Genomic DNA, 19,343 nt, shown 5'->3' on the forward strand with positions numbered 1-19,343 from the left:
GAACCAAGAGTGGTCAGTTCGAGATATTGTTGAGATTCGGGTCGAGATCTTGGTCGCGAATCAAGATTTTCGAGATTTTTAAGATTGAGCAGAATAATTGAAAAAAATGCGTTTTTTTGCTGCAAATTGATAGTAACCAGTATTTTATTATTGAGTAATATGTAATGTTTCAAAGAATTTGTTTTTGAGAAAATTGGGTATTGTTATATACTTAAACTAAACACAACAAACTCAGTTTTTACAAATTCAAGTTTTTTAAAACATAAAACTCTGACAAATTAAGGCGCAGCGCAGGCGACAGACTATCCGTGACGCACTTTTTAGTCCGTGGAAATATAACCTATGGAATTATATGCAGTAACGCACACGACGCGCAGCTCAGACGTGTGCGTTACTGCATATAATTTGGCAATTGCATAGGTTCTATTTCCACGGACTAAAAAGTGCGTCATGGATAGTCTGTCGTCTGCGCTGCGGCATGTGCCTTATCCTACACGCAATATACATACATACAAACGCTAACACACACACATACGCACCGTTGAAGTTTACTTGTTTTAACTACAAATGGCGCTAGATCAAACCACAGGATTTAGATCAAATGTTCGATTTGTGAGCCGTCAAACTCTTCTAAGACCCTTATCTGTCTACTATATATACCCTAATCTGTGGTCCGCGCTTTGCCGCTCAGGTATGAACAATCTGAAAATCTCGAAATCTTGTTACAATCTTGGACTATTTTGTCAAGATCGCGAACAGGATTTCGAAATTCAGGATTGATGGCTTTCAAGATTGAATCTTGGAAAATCACTCAAGATCTTGGTGGAATCTTGATCTTGCAAGATCAAGATTGCATTCCCTAATCCCGTTTAATAGTAAATGTTTATTGTACGACATATCACATAGCCTTATAAAAAATATACACTGTCTGTACTAGTAGCTTGAAAAAAAATAATAAGCTTACGAACGAACACTAATTAATGATGATCATGATTCAATTGAATAATGTCTGGGGCTTATGTAAAAATCTTCATTTAATTAAATATGTAACTCCCACACCGGTTTCGGTGACGGTGGCCGGCTTCATTGGAACCAGGCCAGTTAGGCAGGAGTAATTTTATAGTGCCGAAGTGTGTGCGCAGTACACAAGAGCACTCTCTTTTCCTTTTACTCTCAGTGGGATTGAACACCGACATGACTGGCGAGAGATCAGGCGCAAGAACGACTTTTTACATGCCCATCCCACGCGTAGATCATTTTACTTGTCAGACAATCAGGTGATCAGCCTGCATTGGCGTAACTAAACTTGGAAATAACATGTTTCCAACGCGGGAATCGAACCCACGACCTCCGAGTCAAGAGCCACGCTCTAAACCACTGGACCACGGAGGCATTAATTTAATCTATATATTAATACGTGAGCCAAAAACTTTGTATCCCTTTTGACGAAAAACGGGGGAAACGTAGGTAAATGAAATTTTGCACAGTTATAGTTTACATGGTGAAGGAGTGCATCGAGCTAATATTATTTTGAAATTATGCTTTTATCATACATTTTTTTAACAATGCTTACACGGCCAGTCTAAGATCAGCTGAGTCCCAGAGACAAGAGTTGAAAAAAATATGATAAAGTCAATATTTTTTTACAAAATATAGGTAGTAGTCCTAATGTCGTTGAAACTAAGGTCGAATTTTGACCATTGGGCGATCTCTAGTTATAATAGTCAAGTAATTATTAATTAATGTTCCTCTGAGCTGTTACTTTCAGATTGAACTCTATGCAGAGGACTCATACACATTACACACCCTAAACTTTAAAGTATTGCTACGTTCTCTCTACGAACTTTCAGGTCTTTCTCTCCAAATCCTTCGAACTCTAGGTTCGAAGGATTTGGAGAGAAAGACCTGCTGACTCTCTGAAGACTTTATTCACTAGCACTAAGTCCAACACTAAGCACTAGGTCCAAACACTAAGCACTAGGTCCAAACACTAAGCACTAGGTCCAAACACTAAGCACTAGGTCCAAACACTAAGCACTATCACTGTTCTAGGTCGTAGCCAATTCGTAGGTTTCACTGGTTCACTCACTATTGATCACTTGTTTTCACTCCGAAGTTGCCTTGAAGATCGCTCGTAATGAACTGATTGAATGTCTCGTCTACCTGCGGCTATTTATACGGCCGAGACGAATTCTGTAAAGTTCGATTCTAGATCGTACCCAATTCGCGTAAACAAGTGTGGAATTATTCTAGAAAATACGCGCATATTGTAATCGTACACCTAACGCCATTTAGTATTGAGTAGGGGATTTATGTTGTCTGTGTTCCCTCGATAAGTATCGCTGGTTTGACGCTAGATGGCACTACGTGTCCGTATCCGTAACAGTATTATCACTTGGTTTAGTTACACACATATTGTCAAATACATTTTTTTTCAGGTAATAGTAATGACAACTCAGATACTGAGTGACATGCTCACACACAACTACATCAAAATTGAGAACATAAACTTGATAATATTCGACGAATGCCATCATGCGGTGGAGGACCATCCAATGAGAGCTGTGATGAAACACTTCGAGCATTGCCCTCCGGACAAGCATCCGAGAGTACTTGGTATGGATTTAGCTAAGCATGCTTATACTGTAACCCCATAATAATAAAAAAAACATTGCATTGTTTTAACAGATAAAATTATACAGGGTGTAACAAAAATAAGTGATAATACTTTAGGGTGTGTACGTGTTCCTCGTAGAGAGTTCACTGTGAAAGTAGCAGCGCTGAAAGACAAAAATTTTTTTTCACTTTTGTATGGGGAAACTCTTGACGCTCGGGCCCTTGCCCATACAAAAGTGAAAAAAAAATTGTCTTTCAGAGCTGCTACTTTCACAGTGAACTCTCTTCAAGGAACACGTACACACCCTTAAGTATTATAACTTATTTTTGTTACACACTGTATAGACATTGTGTACACTGTACAGAATTATAATATACTAGCTGTTGCCCGCGACTTCGTCCGCGTGGACTTCAGTTTATAGTGCGCGATGTCAACAAAATTGGTGTCAAAAGCTGTTATAAAAAAACCCTGGTACCCCTTAAATCAATACAGCTGTGCAGTGTGCACACAATAAGTACTTAATTTTTTATATGAAACTTTATATTTTATGCCAAATTTTAAAGCTTATTTAGCCCCTCAATTACACAACTTTACCCATAAACTATTTATCATTGATAGGTTTAGCCCCAATTTCACCAACGTCTGTTAGTGTTAACAGCTTGTTAAAATGTCCTGTCTTCTCTTTCATTCATATGAAAAACGAAACAGCTAACGTGATACTAATTCGAGCATTAACTTTAACAGTCGTTGGTGAAATTTGGTCTTAAGGTTACGTCACTGCCTGCACAGATAAAGTACTGAGTTATTTAATACCGTAGAATAGATATAACAATCGAAAAAAATCGAGACTTAAATTTAAGATGATACCACCTCTTATAGAAAGACTTTTGAGCAAGCGTCAGCGCGATGTAGAAGACGCACGGCGCCATCTATTATGAATTTTTTGAACAAATTTACGATCCTTACAACCCTTTTTTCCAGTAAAAAAGTAGCCTGTCCTTTCTCAGGCCTTAGACTATCTGTATACAAAATTTCATTACAATCGGTTCGGTAGTTTTGGCGTTTGGCGTGAAAGCGAGACTGACAGACAGACAGAGATACTTTCGCATTTATAATATTAGTATAGATTATGTGCACAGCTGTTTTTGGGTATTTTGATTAATTAAGTGCCGCGCTACACCGAAATGGCAGCGGCGAGGCGAGCACTTTCAGCGCTGCCATTCCGGTGTAGCGCGGCCCTAAGAGGGGTACCACTTACCAGGGGTTTAAAAAGTTTTTAAATTTGACACAAATTTTGTTGACACCGCGCGCTATAAACTAAAGTCCACGCGGACGAAGTCGCGGGCAACAGCTAGTTATGAATAAAAACAATAATATATAATAAAGTAGGTATGATTAGTTCTGTTACAATAATGAAGTAAAAAATAAAACGCCATCTGTTTTCATATATTAGAATTAAAATGTTGATTGCATTGATATATTTTCTGGATGGAATATAGGCCAACACGGTACACTCGAACTCCATAGAAATTCAGGAGTTCTATAAGATAAGATAGATTGATTATTATTATACCAAGTGATAATATTATTAAACATAATATTCTAACGTATTAAAAACTATAAACAAAAACATAATAACTAATAAGTATGATTAGTTCTATGTTACAATGAAGTAAAAAATAAAACGCCATCTGTTGAATCGTATTAGAACTAAAATGTTCATTGCATCGATATATTTCTGGATTTTTTATAATATTATACATAAAATATATTTAAGATTTTTGAAATATTATTTTAATACACATCCAAGACCCAGGAACATTGGAAACTTTTTGTTCCGCCTGCGGGACTCGAACCCAGGACCCCCGAGATGAGCGCTGGCCACGCGCAATGCGAATTAATTTTCATCGATATTTTCATGGAAATAAGATATTTTCCCACATCAAAATGTAGCCTATGTCCTTTCTCAGACTCTAGAATAACTGTGTACAAAATTTCATTGCAATCGGTTCAGTAGTTTTGGCGTGAAAGCAAGACAGACAGACAGACAGACAGAGATACTTTCGCATTTATAATATTAGTATGGATTGTCTAATACCTATATAAAATTCTCGTGTCACAGTTTTCGTTGCCATACTCTTCCGTAACGGCTTGACGGATTCTCATGAAATTTTGTGAGCATGTTGAACAGGTCTGAGAATCGGCCAACATCTATTTTTCATACAAAAAAAAAGATGGCAAAACAACGTTTGCCGGGACAGCTAGTATTATATAAAGTTTAGTCCTTAACTCTCCAAAGTATCAGACAAACACAGTTGGGTTTTTTGTTTCTTGTTAAGGTGCTCCCTCACTGGGAGCATTCGCGTGTATTGTAATATTATAGATTCGACTTTGAGCTTCACATTACAACTACCTGACCGACAAGCATTCTCGTGTAATGTCAAATTATTGGTTACTAGCGGCCCGGCCCGGCTTCGCACGGGTGGACATTGGTTTTTAAATTATTTTTTTTAAATAAAGGTAGTCAATCTTTAAGTTACGCAGAACATAAAAATAGTTTACATTATTTAGCCTGCAACTACTATATTATAATTATTATGTACATATAACACATTTTTATTGTATTTTTTTTATATTTTTATATTTTAAGTGTTATGTTTGATTATTTTATCCTTACCTGCAGAACTATAAGACTATAGTACATCACTTTGCGATAAGTAAGTATAGTCTATAATTTATAAAGCATAAGCAAGAAGGAATATTTTGGTAGATTTTTCACACAATTATTAACACTTAATACGGTTCCCTTTTTTCTCTCATTAAATATAGCCTATATTCAGCAGAAATAGTGTGGATTAAAAAATATGCATTAATACTTCCATCGTACATCGGCATCGTGGGTATCGCAGACACAATAGATCTTCAATTGTTATGCTGGCAGCCGGCTGCCGCTATTGGAGATTTATAGTTAAAGAAATTAATTAATTATAATAGCAATCAAAAATAATAGTCATTCAAAACTTATTTTAAAAAGTTCTAAAAATATTACTTTCGTAGTCATAACTTTTAAAGCTTTTTTGAAATTAGGATTATAATAATGAAGCACGATAGTCTATATCAAATCAATAAAGCAGCACCCGGCTGTCGCATAACTATTGAAAATCTATTGTGTCTGCGATTCCCACGATCGAGGTAATATTTACGTGGACTCTCCGGGCGAGTCTGTGGCACTGATAATTAAATCTCTCCCCTACCGCACGCACACCCGCGCATCGCGCCTTGACGCCCAATTCGCAACGTGCAGCAGAAATCGTAATATTTTAATTTCGCCATAACATTAAAACCAAACGTCCAATTTTAATCATTCAAAGACCAAATATTATCTACATTAACTGTACTTAGTGATGAAATAATTTATTTTGATAAGGGTCAATAGCATGATTTAAATAAACGCATTTAAATATAGTCCAAAAAAAATTCTAGATTTTTTAATAAAAAAATGGTTATTGTGCCTCACTCAACATAGATAGGTATAGTGTGTCGCGGACTTTTTTGTAGATATTTAAAAGATCTATAATTACTTAGAACATTTTATGCCTCTATCTTTTATAGTTTAGGCAGCGTACGCAAAATAAGTAACTTTTCTGGTTGATTTTTTAAACCTTGCGTCCGAAAATCCCAAATATCTTACGGAACCTTATATTTTTCCAAAATAAAAATTAGCCTATGTTCAGCAGAAATAATGCAGGATTCCAATGGTAAAAGAATTTTTCAAATCGGTCCAGTAGTTTCGGAGCCTATTCGACTCAAACAAACAAACAAACAAAAAATCAAATCTTTCCTCTTTATAATAGTAGTGTAGACAAGTTATATCAAAACATTATGTATCTTTACAAGGTGCGCATTGTAATGCTCGGTTCTCCTCCCTCACTGGTGTAATGCTCGACTCTGTAACGTTACATTACACGCGAATGCTCCCGAATGAATGAGGGAGCACCTTAACACATTCTATACTTTTAACCAATCTGGAGAGCCCAAGTTATTTTTTTTTATAAAATAATTACTAACATTAACTTTATTTACAGGTTTGACAGCAACGCTTTTGAATGCGAACATCAAGTACAGCAAAGTAGAGGATACACTTAAAACATTGGAGAAGACATTCCAAGCGACGATTGCGACCGTCAATGAAATGGGGGAGGTGTTAACGTAAGTTTTTACATGATTTTTTTAAATTTCTTTAGTAGTGTTGTGATGTATTTTGAAGTAAAACTTCTTTAGTGGCTTTGCGCATTTTTTGGCATGGCCAAAAATTTTAAATCAAGACTTAGGCTGCGTTTCCACCAGAGATGTGTTGCGAGGAATATGTTTTTGAGAACCAATAGAAACGTTTCATATGCCTGACAACATTCAGCGCAGCGATTCTGTTGGATCTTAAAAACACGTTCCTCGCAACACATCTCTGTTGGAAACGCAGCCATATTCGAAAATTCATAAGACGAAGACGGAAGTAAAACATATTTAGTGGCCTTGCGCATTTTTTGGGATGGCCAAAAATGTGAAATCAGGGGACGTGCTTATTCGAAAATTCGTAAGACGGAACTATTATATAGTAGACTGAAACCCTGTCTTTCTACCGCGCGTCATGAAAATGCCTGCACTTGCTGTTTCGTTTTTCCCACTTTTGCCGGTACTTTCGTAGTACAATCTGTTTTTTATTTTAATACCTCGATCGTGGAAAAACAAGACACCTTTCAAGTGGCCGCTTGGGAGTTGAAGCATCAATACGTATTACAAACTAATATTATAAACGTATCTGTTGCCTCTTCGCGCTGAAACTGCTAAACCAATTATGGTGTGTTTAGCTACTTTGAGTCTCGGTAAAGAATATACATAGGATAATTTTAATCACGAAATAAATAGCACATGATTTAAATATATGTCTGCGTGAACAAAGTCGCAGGCAATACTTAGTTTTCATATTATTATGATAAACGTTGTTCTGCCGGGCTATTGTGAATGGATTGTAAACCTTAACCATTGGGGCCGCCATCCAAACTACTTGTACTAATATATTGTATTCTGTGCCCAAAGACAAAAAGGAATGGACCAGATGTAGCTACCCACTACTATGATTGACATTGCCTATATTGTTGTGCTATCGGGCCCAACTTTTATTTCGTTCCACATTTTTATCTAAATGTGTTAATGCGTATACATGAATGGGGCTATTTCATGCGTTTTGAGTTATGGCTCATTCACTTCATATCGATAAAGAGAAATCGCTATAGCGTGAATATGAACCATTGTACTCATGCTCAGTTCCTGTAACTGTAATATAAGTGTAGGCGCACACTAGGCGATACGCGTCAGCGACAGCTCGGCGACTAGACGCGACGACAGGCTACGGCCGATAATTTTCATATATTTAATTTTAAGAGGGCCCATTCACTGCAGGACTGCCGTGCAGTCCTGCCGTGAATGGGCCTTTTAAGCTCCGCACACTTGGCGTCAGAGTCGCGACGACAAGCTAGGGGAGTCGCGCGCGCTCGCTACTAGTCGCTGCGTCTGGTAGCGCTGTGCACGCGCACACACGACGAGAGTCGCGCGATAGTGCATCGTCAGTCTCGCTGTGAGCGCTAGGAAGGTGCACGTCTTTGTTAGTGTAGGCGCACACTAGGCGACACGCGTCAGCGACAGCTCGGCGACTAGACGCGATGACAAGACGCTAGATGCAAACGACAACGCCGCGTCTGACGCGGCGACTAGACGCGACGACAAGTCGCCCTGTTTGCGATGGCTCTAAACATTATTACGCTAGTTGATGCCCGCAATTCCGTTGCGCAGAAATTCGTTTAAGACACGGGAACCGTACAGTTTTCCGGGATAATAAGTATCCTATATTCTTTGCCGTGACTCAAAGTATCTGCGTACTAAATTTCAGCAAAATAGGTTCAGCTGTTAGGGAGTGAAGAGGTAACAGACAGACAGACAGACGCAGTTTCCGTGACATTCCTAAATTACGCGGGCGAAGCCTAATACAAGGCGAAGTTTAATATAAAAGAGTACAATTCGTGTGTATAGGCTTGTCAATCAAAATCTCCTAGTGTGGGTGTTGTAGTGTGTGTAATGTTTTATTTGTAACAAAAATGTATGATAAAAGCATAATTTCAAAATAATATTAGCTCGATGCACTTCTTCACCATATAAACTATAACTGTGCAAAATTTCATTCAGCTACGTTTCCGCATTTTTCGTGAAAAGGGATCCAAAGTATTTCGATACCTCTCTACCTCTTGTTTACAGCTACTCTACTAATCCAAAGGAGTACATACAGTACTACCTTCCGCCTGCGTTGAGTAACGACGCTCACTCCGCAATAGGCTTGCTGACAGAGCTACAAAAGCTCATAATGTCCGTACAACTGCCTCCTACACTCAAGATCATGGATATAAAACTGAAGCCGGGACAGAAAGACATAAGCAGGGATTCCATGAAGGTAACTGAATATGCTTTTTTTTTTACTTTTTATGTTTCATTAGTTAATGGTCAATGTCATAGTGGTGAGTGATGACCATCGAAATACGTAAGAGTAACCGAATCAAAAAATAGTTTTACAAAATGATGTTAATTTAATTTGTTGTCATACCCAGGTCGGTCATACAATTTTAATGACACTTGACAGTAAAGGTAGCATTCGAATCAAGACGACCGTGACGCGAGACCGCGACCGGCGACCGCGACCAACTGCTTTGTATGAATTAATAGGACGGATGCAAGCGACCGAGTCGCGTGACGTGTGGGCGTGGCCTGCCCAGTCGCTCACAAGGTTGTGCCGTGACGCGACAGATACAAAATTGCCGCGTTTTCTTCGCACGAAGACGCAAGAATACTGAGTTTCGTATGGGTCGCACGTAGATTCGTAGGTAGCCTGCGACCGGTTGCCGGTCTCGGGTCGTGGCCTCTCGTCGCGGTCGTCTTGATTCGAATGCTGTCTTTGCTCGATCCATATTTAAGCGATCCAATATGTTATGAGTGTTAAACCTTATAATTCTCAGGATGTAACAAAACATAGCAATATACTTTGGGATGTTTATAAGTCCCCTGTATAGAGGTCACTGTGAAAGTAGCATGCACTGAAAGAGTAACTTCTTGTTGAATTTTATATGGGCAAATTCATGGCGCTTAAACACTTGCACATACAAACCACAAAACAAATGTTGCTCTTTCAGCGCTACTACTTTCACAGTCAACTCTTTATACATATTAAATTTAAATAAATAATAAATAAATAAAAATTGTTTTATTTCCGAATAGATTTGTAACAAATACTTTCAGAACGTTGATGCTAATGGTGCCTACCACCGGTTCGGGAACTATCCCGTCGAGAAGAACCGGCGTAAGAAACTCGCACGGGATCCCACTTTTTACCAAAACAGTGAGAAAAAAATTAATCTTTTTAAAATAAAATTTACAATTGTAACTTAAAATTTTACAATGTCAACATCCATACATAATTCTAATATTATACACACCCTAAAGTATTATCACTTTGTTTTATTACACCATGTATTCTATTTGATAGTCATGTTTATATTTTCCGACTAAGCTACAAGAAGGATATTATTGTTATTTTATATTATCATGTTTTACAGACGGTGAAATCAGTGAAAAATTTGATGGCGTCTGCCATAACTGCTATACAAACTATGGGAGCGTATGGCGGGAATCTCAGTATCCTAGCCTACATGATATTACTGGAACGTCTCAAGAGAAAAGCTCAAACTAAGGAGGAGGAGTTACTGTATTCTTTCACGTTAACTCGATGTATTGAGTGAGTATATAATTGTCTCGTCTAAAGGTCAGGATATATTGCAACGTGTCGTGGCAATGCAGTCAAAATGGGTCTTAAAAAATGACCCATTTAGATCTGAACTTTATAAACTACATAATAAGATACACATTGAATTAACATACTTAATAGTATACTTATTTCTCGCGTTTTTGGCTGATGGTTCAATATTCTAATGGATTATTAAAAATGCATCACAATTCACAACGCATTCGCGCAATTGTAATTGACCCTATGAAAACAAAATCTCCCTTGTTCATGGTGTCATGTGTAAGTAACTAGAGCGATTTTGATAAAATGTGACACAGATGTAGATTAGACCACAGAAAGTATTCATACTGCTTTTTCTAGCCAAAAAACACGTATTGATATTGATAGATGATGAAAGTATTGATTTTTATTTTCAGGGCGCGTACAGTGTTAGTAAAAAGCATGAAAAAATATGAAGGCTACGAAAGGATTGTGAAATTTTCATCAGAGAAAGTTTTGAAATTGTTGAACATACTGAGAGAGTATAATCCTGAAGTGTACAACAAGAGAGGAGGTATTAATGTTATAACTCACTTCAGTGTATATGTCGCAGCCATCTGGTTGAATCTGCTATTTAATTGAATAACTAGCAAAGTCATCGAATGAAACCATCGAATCGAATGACTAAATATGTCACAGTCATCTGGTTGATTCTGCTATTTAATTGAATAACTAGCAAAGTGATTGAATGAAACCATCTAATTGAATGACTAAATATGTCACAGTCATCTGGTTGATTCTGCTATTTAATTGAATGACTAGCGAAGTAATTGAATGTAACCATCTAGTCGAATAACTAAAGGCCAACCGTTCAAGTCTTATATTGAAACGTTTAACATCAAAACTAAAGGCCAACTCGTCAAGTCTTTGACTGCAAATAAAATGATTTTATAAAATTAATTCACTAGCCATTCAATAAATTTGCAGATTCAAGCAGACAACTGCGACGTTTATAAGACATTTATTCATAGTCAGATGGTAGAATTACGTTATTTGTCTGGTATGATTATTATGGAATTTGCGATAGCTATACAACAGGAGTATGACAGGAGAAGTCAATGTTAGTAATCTTTCGACTAGGCAAAAAACCGATGAAATTTTGTAGGTCCGCCTTTGAAACGATTTCTGTTTTTTTTTAATAATTATATAATAATTATTGTTTTTATTCATTCATTTCATTCAATTCTATGTTGTCTAAATTATTTTTGCCTTGGCATCTAAGCAAAAACTTCTCAACATTGTGAAAATATTTATCGTGGTTTCTAGGTATGTTCTTTCAACTGCTTTCTAATATAAATATTTTATTTTCAGTGCCCTTGGTCGTCAACCAATCGAGGAAGCCCCTATGCGGTATAATATTCACACAAGAGAGGTTTACGAGTAAAATATTATACAATCTCTTGAAAAGCGTTAAAGAGGCTAATCCAGCCGAGTTTGGGTTCTTAAAACACGATTTCATCGTCGGCTTTAATACTAACCCGTTCAACAATACCAGAGAGAGTCACTATGCGAAGAAATTAAGCTGCCAAGCCCTTTTGAAATTTAAAAACGGGTACATATAATTTTTCTTCTTAGATGGGCAAAGAGTGACTATAGTCGGGGCAATTTAATAGGCCACATTTGACAGTTCAACAAAATTGAGACTGGTAGCCTTGTAACGACGCCATAAAAAAATAAATATTTTGTCATTGTTATTACTGCACAATTTATTCACTTTTTCTAATAACGATTACATATTTATTATAAACATAATCAATACGAGTTCTTTTACTATTTATTTTCACTGATAAACAATTTTTAACATAAAAAACAAATTATGATTTAAAGAACTGAACGTCGGTACAATGTTACGTCAGCTGACCTTTTTTCTTTTTAAACTCTAGGGATGTTACTCTAAAAATCGAAAGCGAATAAGTAGAATCAGATGCATTGATTAGTTGTAACGATATATCCCCATAAATTCATAACCACGTTGTGAAAAGTAACACATATTCATGTGAAATGAATAATGATAATACAAAATTTAACAGTTTTGATATTTCAAGTGAATAAATGCAATTTTTCTAGTAAATGATGTACTTGTCTTATTTTGCTCCTTGAATTTACAAAAGAAAAAGTAATAATAGGACAGGAATTCGTTTTGGGTTTTATAAATGACATAAAATTCAAATATTTTATTTCAAGTCCGTATCGATTTATTCGTTTTGGTCGATGTTTTTAAGCAGCTTACCTCACTATGGAGATTATTCTGACAGATGTCAAATGTGGCCTATTAAATTGCCCCGACTGTAAGCGAATAACCAAGCTAAAGCAATTTCACTATTTACCCAAATATATAATATATTTGGCTGTGTAGTGAAATTTCGAGAGAGGTTCCGTACCCAAAGGGTAAAAATGGGACCCTATTACTGAGACTTCAATGTCTGTCCGTCTGTCTTTCTCCAGGCTGCAACTCAAGAACCGCTATAGGTAGACTTCTGAAATTTTCACAGATGTATTTTTAGTGCCGCTACAACAACAAATACTAAAAACAAAATAAAGTGAATATTTAAGGGCTCCCATACAACAAATGTTGTTTTTTGAAATTTTTACAATATCCTCAATTATGTGTGTAATTTAATATTTAATAATACAATTAAAATAAAATAAATAATTAAGGGGGCACCCATACAAAAAATACAATCTTTCCCTATTTTCGCTATATAATGGTACGGAAGTTCGACTCGCACTTGGTAAATTTTTCTTTAGATCGTGGTGTTTCAAATTTTGTTTAATTTTCAGGGACTTGAACTGCCTTATATCGACTAGCGTCATTGAAGAAGGCATAGACGTGCCGCAGTGTCTGTTAGTTCTGAGATACGATGAGCCCAAAGAATACAGATCGTACATACAGAGCAAAGGTAAGAAATTAATTACTTTAGTATTATTCTGTGTCACAACTTTTAATTGGCCTGCATGTTTGTGTTCTTCTGTTTACGTTTGTATGTAGCCGTAAGTTTTCCTAATGTAATAAAATAAATAATCACTTGTCGGAGTAGGAAGAGCTATAAGGGATTTAAATTATACAATTGCCATGAAATCGTATATTTAAAAAAGTTACTCTTACGGCGTTCGCTGCGTTAAGCGTGCGCCCGGCGCGGCCACCCGCGAGGCGTGCTTGTTTCATGTCATCACATAGAGCAGCGCTGCGTGAGGCGGTTCAGCCGTCGCCCGCCCCGCTGGCGACGGGTCAACAATCTAGACGTGACAAATGGGCTGATTGGCTGACGCCTTTGTACACGTCGGCCTTGTCTGTTGGCTTTGTAATATGTCAATAAAAAATCCATAGGTATCGACTGTACACCCTCGCGATCGAAATTATACTGGCCGCTGCGAGAGACGGGTGACTGTCGCGGGCGCCCGCGCTGGGCACACGCTCAACGCAGCAAACGCCCTTACAGCACCGCTACTACTAAAGTTGACTAAAGTCAATGATATTCTACTTATACAGATCTGTTACGTTCATACTAGCTATTTTCCGGTTTAAATTTCTTCCGAACCACATTGACAAATTTGACAGATAAGTGAAACAAAAGATACAAAATGCCATTTACATAAAAGAGACAGACTAAATAAAAGACGACCCAATTGGGTCGTATTTGAAGCTTCACAACCCGTGCGGTAGTAACATATCTGCTTTGAGTTTTTTATATAATATATCATTGACTAAAGTACTATTATCAGTAATTGTTTTAGTTACATCATATATATAGTGCGTGTGTAGATTTAACTGTTAACGAATTATTGGCCCACCATGCATATTACGCTCACATTTATATTTAAAAGTTGTGAGTATATATACTTGTTTGAAATTTCAGGTCGAGCTAGGAGTTCAGAATCTAGCTTCGTTATGTTGGTCGATGCGGGCGATCGCGGAAAATTCTCAGCCAGATACTCAGAGTTCCAACAAATAGAACGTTATATTAGCAAGGTTAGTTTTAAAAATATTAAAATATTTTTATTTTCGTAGTATGTATTGCCAGCAACATCATTCTCTCACATCGAGTTATTAAGAATCAAGAAATTCCGTAACGAAAATAAACCTAACACCCCCCCACTCCAACCGTGTGGTTGGAGTGGGGCACAGCGGTGTGGCGCTGAAAGCCGTGCATCGTCTAACGTCGTTTTAGTTCGGTAGACTTTGGCACGGTGTTTGTGTGCGTGCGACTAGACGTATGCGTGTAGACTAGATGCTAATATAATGCAATAGCTCGAGTGCCACACGTATTTTTTTTAATAATATAAACTATGATACTTTCTGTCCTAATTAAAATTTACTATTCGATTGGAAATACCGACCGTAAAAATTTATTTTGACTACACCTAATTTTAAATTTCATTAAAGTTGGTTCAACGGATGAAGCGTAAATTAGTTAGCAGAAAGACAAATATATTATGGATAATGGCGGTAAGGCTCAACTCACACTGGCGCCGCCTCTAAGCGACGCGACGTGTTATATTCGCATGCAGCACATTCATCTCTATTGTTCTATTACTTAAGTCAAAACTACGCTGTATAAATATGGAAGCGCGAATGAGCGTCTAAGAGCAAACGCGAGCATCAGCGCGCGACGATGTGATCTATAATTTTTAGGGTTCCGTACCCTAAGGGTAAAAACGGGACCCTATTACTAAGACTTCGTTGTCTGTCCTCTGTCTGTCTGTCTGTCGCCAGGCTGTAACTCAAGAGCCGCTATTGTTAGGCTTCTAAAATTTTCACAGATTGTATATTTGTTGCCGATATAACAACAAATACTAAAAATAATATTAATATTTAATGGGGCTCACATACAACAAACGTGATTTTTTTGGCTATATAATAATAATAATATTTTAAATCATATAGCAACGATAATATGATTTAAAATCGGGTAGAGGTTTGAGGGCTCATATCTGAGACACAACATGCAAGGGTTACGTCTCGGATATGGGACAAAAAGGGGTCAAAGGGAAATAAAATAAAAATTTAAGGGGGGGGGGGGGGGGGGTCTCCCATACAAAAAAGACAATTTTTGGCCTAATTTTGCTCTATAACGGTACGGTACTCTTCGTGCGCGAGTCCAACTCGCACTTGGCCGATTTTTTCATAACAGAAAGTAATTCAAAAATAGAACAATTATTATAGAGATGAATAACAACGCAACGATCTCATTATTACCTTATTTTAGAACGTTTTTTACTCTTTTTATGTTATGCATTCTTATTCTTATTTTGTGTAATTTTTTTTTTCCAGATTTTGGTAGGAAATACATTGGAGCGTGACGCTCCTACCGAGGAGGACATTCAAAAGGACTTGTACGAGGAAGAAATTCCACCGTACGTCACTAAATATGGAGGTAAAATTACTATATTGCCGAATTGAAATATTTGTTATAGAGATTCTTTTTAGGTGTTATAAAGAAATGCTTTCGAATCTCTTATCATTAAAGCTTCGGCCAAACCTATGCGACCAAAGTGACTGCGAAGCGGGAGCGTTTGCAACGCGGGACGTTCGCGTCGGCAGAGCGGGAATAATCTAAAAGGTTTCGCACCGGAGTCGCGCAGGGTGTTCACCAGTTTCGTGAACGTTTCGTTTCGTTCCGCGTCCCGCTTTACCCTTTGGGCACGGTAGCATTCGAATCAAGACTTCCGCGACCCGAGACCGCGACCAGCAACCGGTCGCAGATCGCGGCGCGACAGCTACCTATGAATCTACGCGACCGAGTCGTGCGACCCATACGAAACTCGTAAAAATTTCGTCTTTGTGCGAAGAAAACGCGGCCATTTTGTATCTGTTGCGCCACGGCACTGCCTTGTGAGCGACTGGGTCGCGCGACGCAAGTTGCCGGCAGGCCACGCCCACACGTCGCGCGACTTGGTAACTTGCACCCGTCAGCACTTCCTATTAATTCATATTTTATAAAAAGCAGTGAGTCACGGTCGCGCCGCGGTCGTCTTGATTCGAATGCTACCTTAAAAATGAAGTTAGTCTTTCAGCTTCTATTTTTATTGTAAAACCTAAGGTATAACAACTATGTTTTGTTACACCCTGTAAATGCGAAAGTGTGTCTGTCTGTCTGTAAAAACTTACATATGGTTTTGCTCGACCGAGCAATCACGTAAACGGTAAAACCCACGGCTTGAGCTTTCTTCCACACATTCAGCATTGCTCGATAGTTTTACTCCAAATCGAAGGAAATTAAATATATTTAATTTTTTAATTTGATGATTTTCTGACTAATTTTATATTTATGTTGCTATTTAAGTACAACTCCTATTTTAGTCATTAATTTATCAATATCAAAGGTTTATATGAAAGGTTTTACATTTAAAATTTTATTTGTTTTTTTGGTAGAAAAGTATTGTTTTTGGTAGAAAATTGTACTAAATGGTAGAAATTTTTCATGACGCTGACAACCCTATTTTTGTTTACCAATTATTTAAAAATTTAAAATTACCTGCACTACACCTGATGATGATTTTATCGAAACCGGTCGTGTAAAACATAATTGTTATCAATAAAAGTGGAAAAAGTGCATGAAAAGTGTATATTATTACTGTGATATTTAATTCCATCGAACCTTCGTGCTGGCTCGATGCGAGCCTTCGAGCTGTGAGTTTTGCGGTCCACACTGTGGTTTTTGCTCGATTTGGAGTAAAACTATCGAGCAAAACCGTATGTGAGTACTTAGCATAAGTGGGCTTATGGGGCTTAATATGATTTTTTTTTCACAGTTCGTCTATCAGCCGGCTCTGCCATATCTCTGCTGAACCGCTACTGCAGCGTTCTGCCGCACGACCTGTTCACCGCGATTACGCCCATGTGGATACAGGAGCGGCCGCAGAACAGCGAACTGCGCCGCACGATCATCATACTGCCGCTAGCGTGCCCCGTCAAGGAGGATATAGTGGTAATTTCACAGTTCGTCTGTCAGCCGGCTCCGCCATATCTCTGCTGAACCGCTACTGCCGCGTTCTGCCGCACGACCTGTTCATCATGATTATAAAATTGAGGCAACAAGCAAACGGGTCACCTGATGGAAAGCAATTACTTTCGCTCATGGCTCACGCGACATCAGAAGGGTTGCAAATGCGTTGCTGACCTTTGATTGATATTATTACTAGATGACGTCCGTTGCGCCAGAACTCGTTTTCCGCGTAGAAACTGTAAATTTCAGAATAAAATGTATTCTGTTCTTTCACGGGAATTAAAGTATCTCCATAACAAATTTCAGCTAAATCGGTTCAGCGTTTTGGGCGTAAAGTCTGTCCGTGTCATCATAGTGTCCAAACGAGTGGCCCGATTTTGAACTATTTTTTTGTTAAAAAATTGACAGGATCGAAAGTATTAAGAACACTTTCGATCATGTCACTTTTCACAGCTATAGTTCATCATTAACCCACTCAGTGCTGAATATTTGGGTTCAATATTTTGCATTCCGATTCATGACAGTTATTAAAGCCAAATCTTTTTTTAAATTTCTTCATTGAATAAAAATTATTATGGCTACAAGAGTTTTCTGATATTGTTACACTAAGTTTTGCTTTTCAGGGTGATTACTTCGAGGTACTGAAAAATGCGAAACGGTCAGCGGCTCTCAAAGCGTGCATGAAGCTACATGAAGTTGGGGAGTTGGATGAAGTGACACTGCTGCCGCGGAAATATGGGTGAGATTACTTGTTTAGTCTAGTTGAGACACCATTTATATTTTAATTCATTTATAAACTACTTTAGTCCCGTTCCAGTACTCAGTGTCTCCATACCAAATTTCATAAAAAATAGCTCAAGTGTTTTGTCATCAATTGTCATCCGTATATTATGTCATACCTAAAGGGGGAGGGAGCGGGTCGACGAACTGTGACATGGTGTGACAAGGAGGAGGAGGGGGTCCTAAGTTTTGTGACACCACATTTTAATCTTATATCTTTAAATGAGCAATTCTTGTATATATATTATATATATAATTGGAATCTCGGAATCGGCTCCAACGATTTTCATGAAATTTAGTATATAGGGGGTTTCGGGGGCGATAAATCGATCTAGCTAGGAATCATTTTTAGAAAATGTAATTTTATTCGTGTTTTATCGAATACCGAGCAAAGCTCTGTCAAATAGCTAGTTTTTATAAATTGAACGGCAAAACACACGCACACTAGGGAGGGGGGGCCTCACAAATGTGACCACGCGTCAATTATGAAAATCGTGTGACGTACTTTATGGATGGTCCCTTACTATTCATAATATGAATTAATGTGAGGTATACATTTTTGTGACTTCTCATAATTTTAAACTTGTGTAATATAATATTGTATAATTGCACTATGTATGGTTACAGAAAAGTCGACTTTGATCAAGTGGACGTAAAAGCGTGTTTCCCGAACTGGCCTTGGGATCAGGAAAATGACGAAACAGACGACAACCTTCCCAAGACTGGCACAAAACACAGGATAAGAAAATATAATAGACACGTAAGTTATTGTGTCAACGAGGACTTGTTGATTACAGTAGCTCTACCATGAGTTTAAACACTTTAAAGCTATAGTTTTTGTCGATACTCGATACCGACTACGTAATTTTTTAGTATGGCGATTTTAGTTCCGCAAGTGACCGCCAGAGGCGCTGTAAAATTTGCCATACTAAAAATTTACGTAGTCGGTATCGAGTATCGATAAAAACTATAGCTTTGAACTCATGGTAGAGCTACAGAACCCCAAAACGGAACCTTAACCAGCAGATTTTTTGTAATTGATAGGTTAATAGGTATATAATTTAACAGTAACATTGTCCTACAACTAGAACAATCCATATTTTAGGACCATCGAATC

General features: G+C 37.7%; 1 protein-coding gene across 3 annotated transcripts in view; it reads left to right on the plus strand.

Moving 5' to 3' along the window:
- Positions 1-19,343, plus strand: part of LOC121733842 (endoribonuclease Dicer) — a 61,760-nt gene that overhangs the window by 3,144 nt on the left and 39,273 nt on the right. For all 3 annotated transcript variants that reach the window (XM_042124220.1, XM_042124219.1, XM_042124221.1), the window contains 12 exons: positions 2,439-2,616; positions 6,703-6,826; positions 8,924-9,116; positions 10,273-10,451; positions 10,877-11,013; positions 11,811-12,051; positions 13,281-13,399; positions 14,357-14,469; positions 15,772-15,874; positions 17,253-17,428; positions 18,070-18,185; positions 18,854-18,986. In XM_042124220.1, the coding sequence (XP_041980154.1) occupies positions 2,439-2,616; positions 6,703-6,826; positions 8,924-9,116; positions 10,273-10,451; positions 10,877-11,013; positions 11,811-12,051; positions 13,281-13,399; positions 14,357-14,469; positions 15,772-15,874; positions 17,253-17,428; positions 18,070-18,185; positions 18,854-18,986 (1,812 nt within the window). The remainder of the gene's footprint in view (positions 1-2,438; positions 2,617-6,702; positions 6,827-8,923; positions 9,117-10,272; positions 10,452-10,876; positions 11,014-11,810; positions 12,052-13,280; positions 13,400-14,356; positions 14,470-15,771; positions 15,875-17,252; positions 17,429-18,069; positions 18,186-18,853; positions 18,987-19,343) is intronic.

This window comes from Aricia agestis, chromosome 14, assembly GCF_905147365.1.
Source record: "Aricia agestis chromosome 14, ilAriAges1.1, whole genome shotgun sequence".
In the NCBI taxonomy this organism is placed as follows: domain Eukaryota; kingdom Metazoa; phylum Arthropoda; class Insecta; order Lepidoptera; family Lycaenidae; genus Aricia; species Aricia agestis.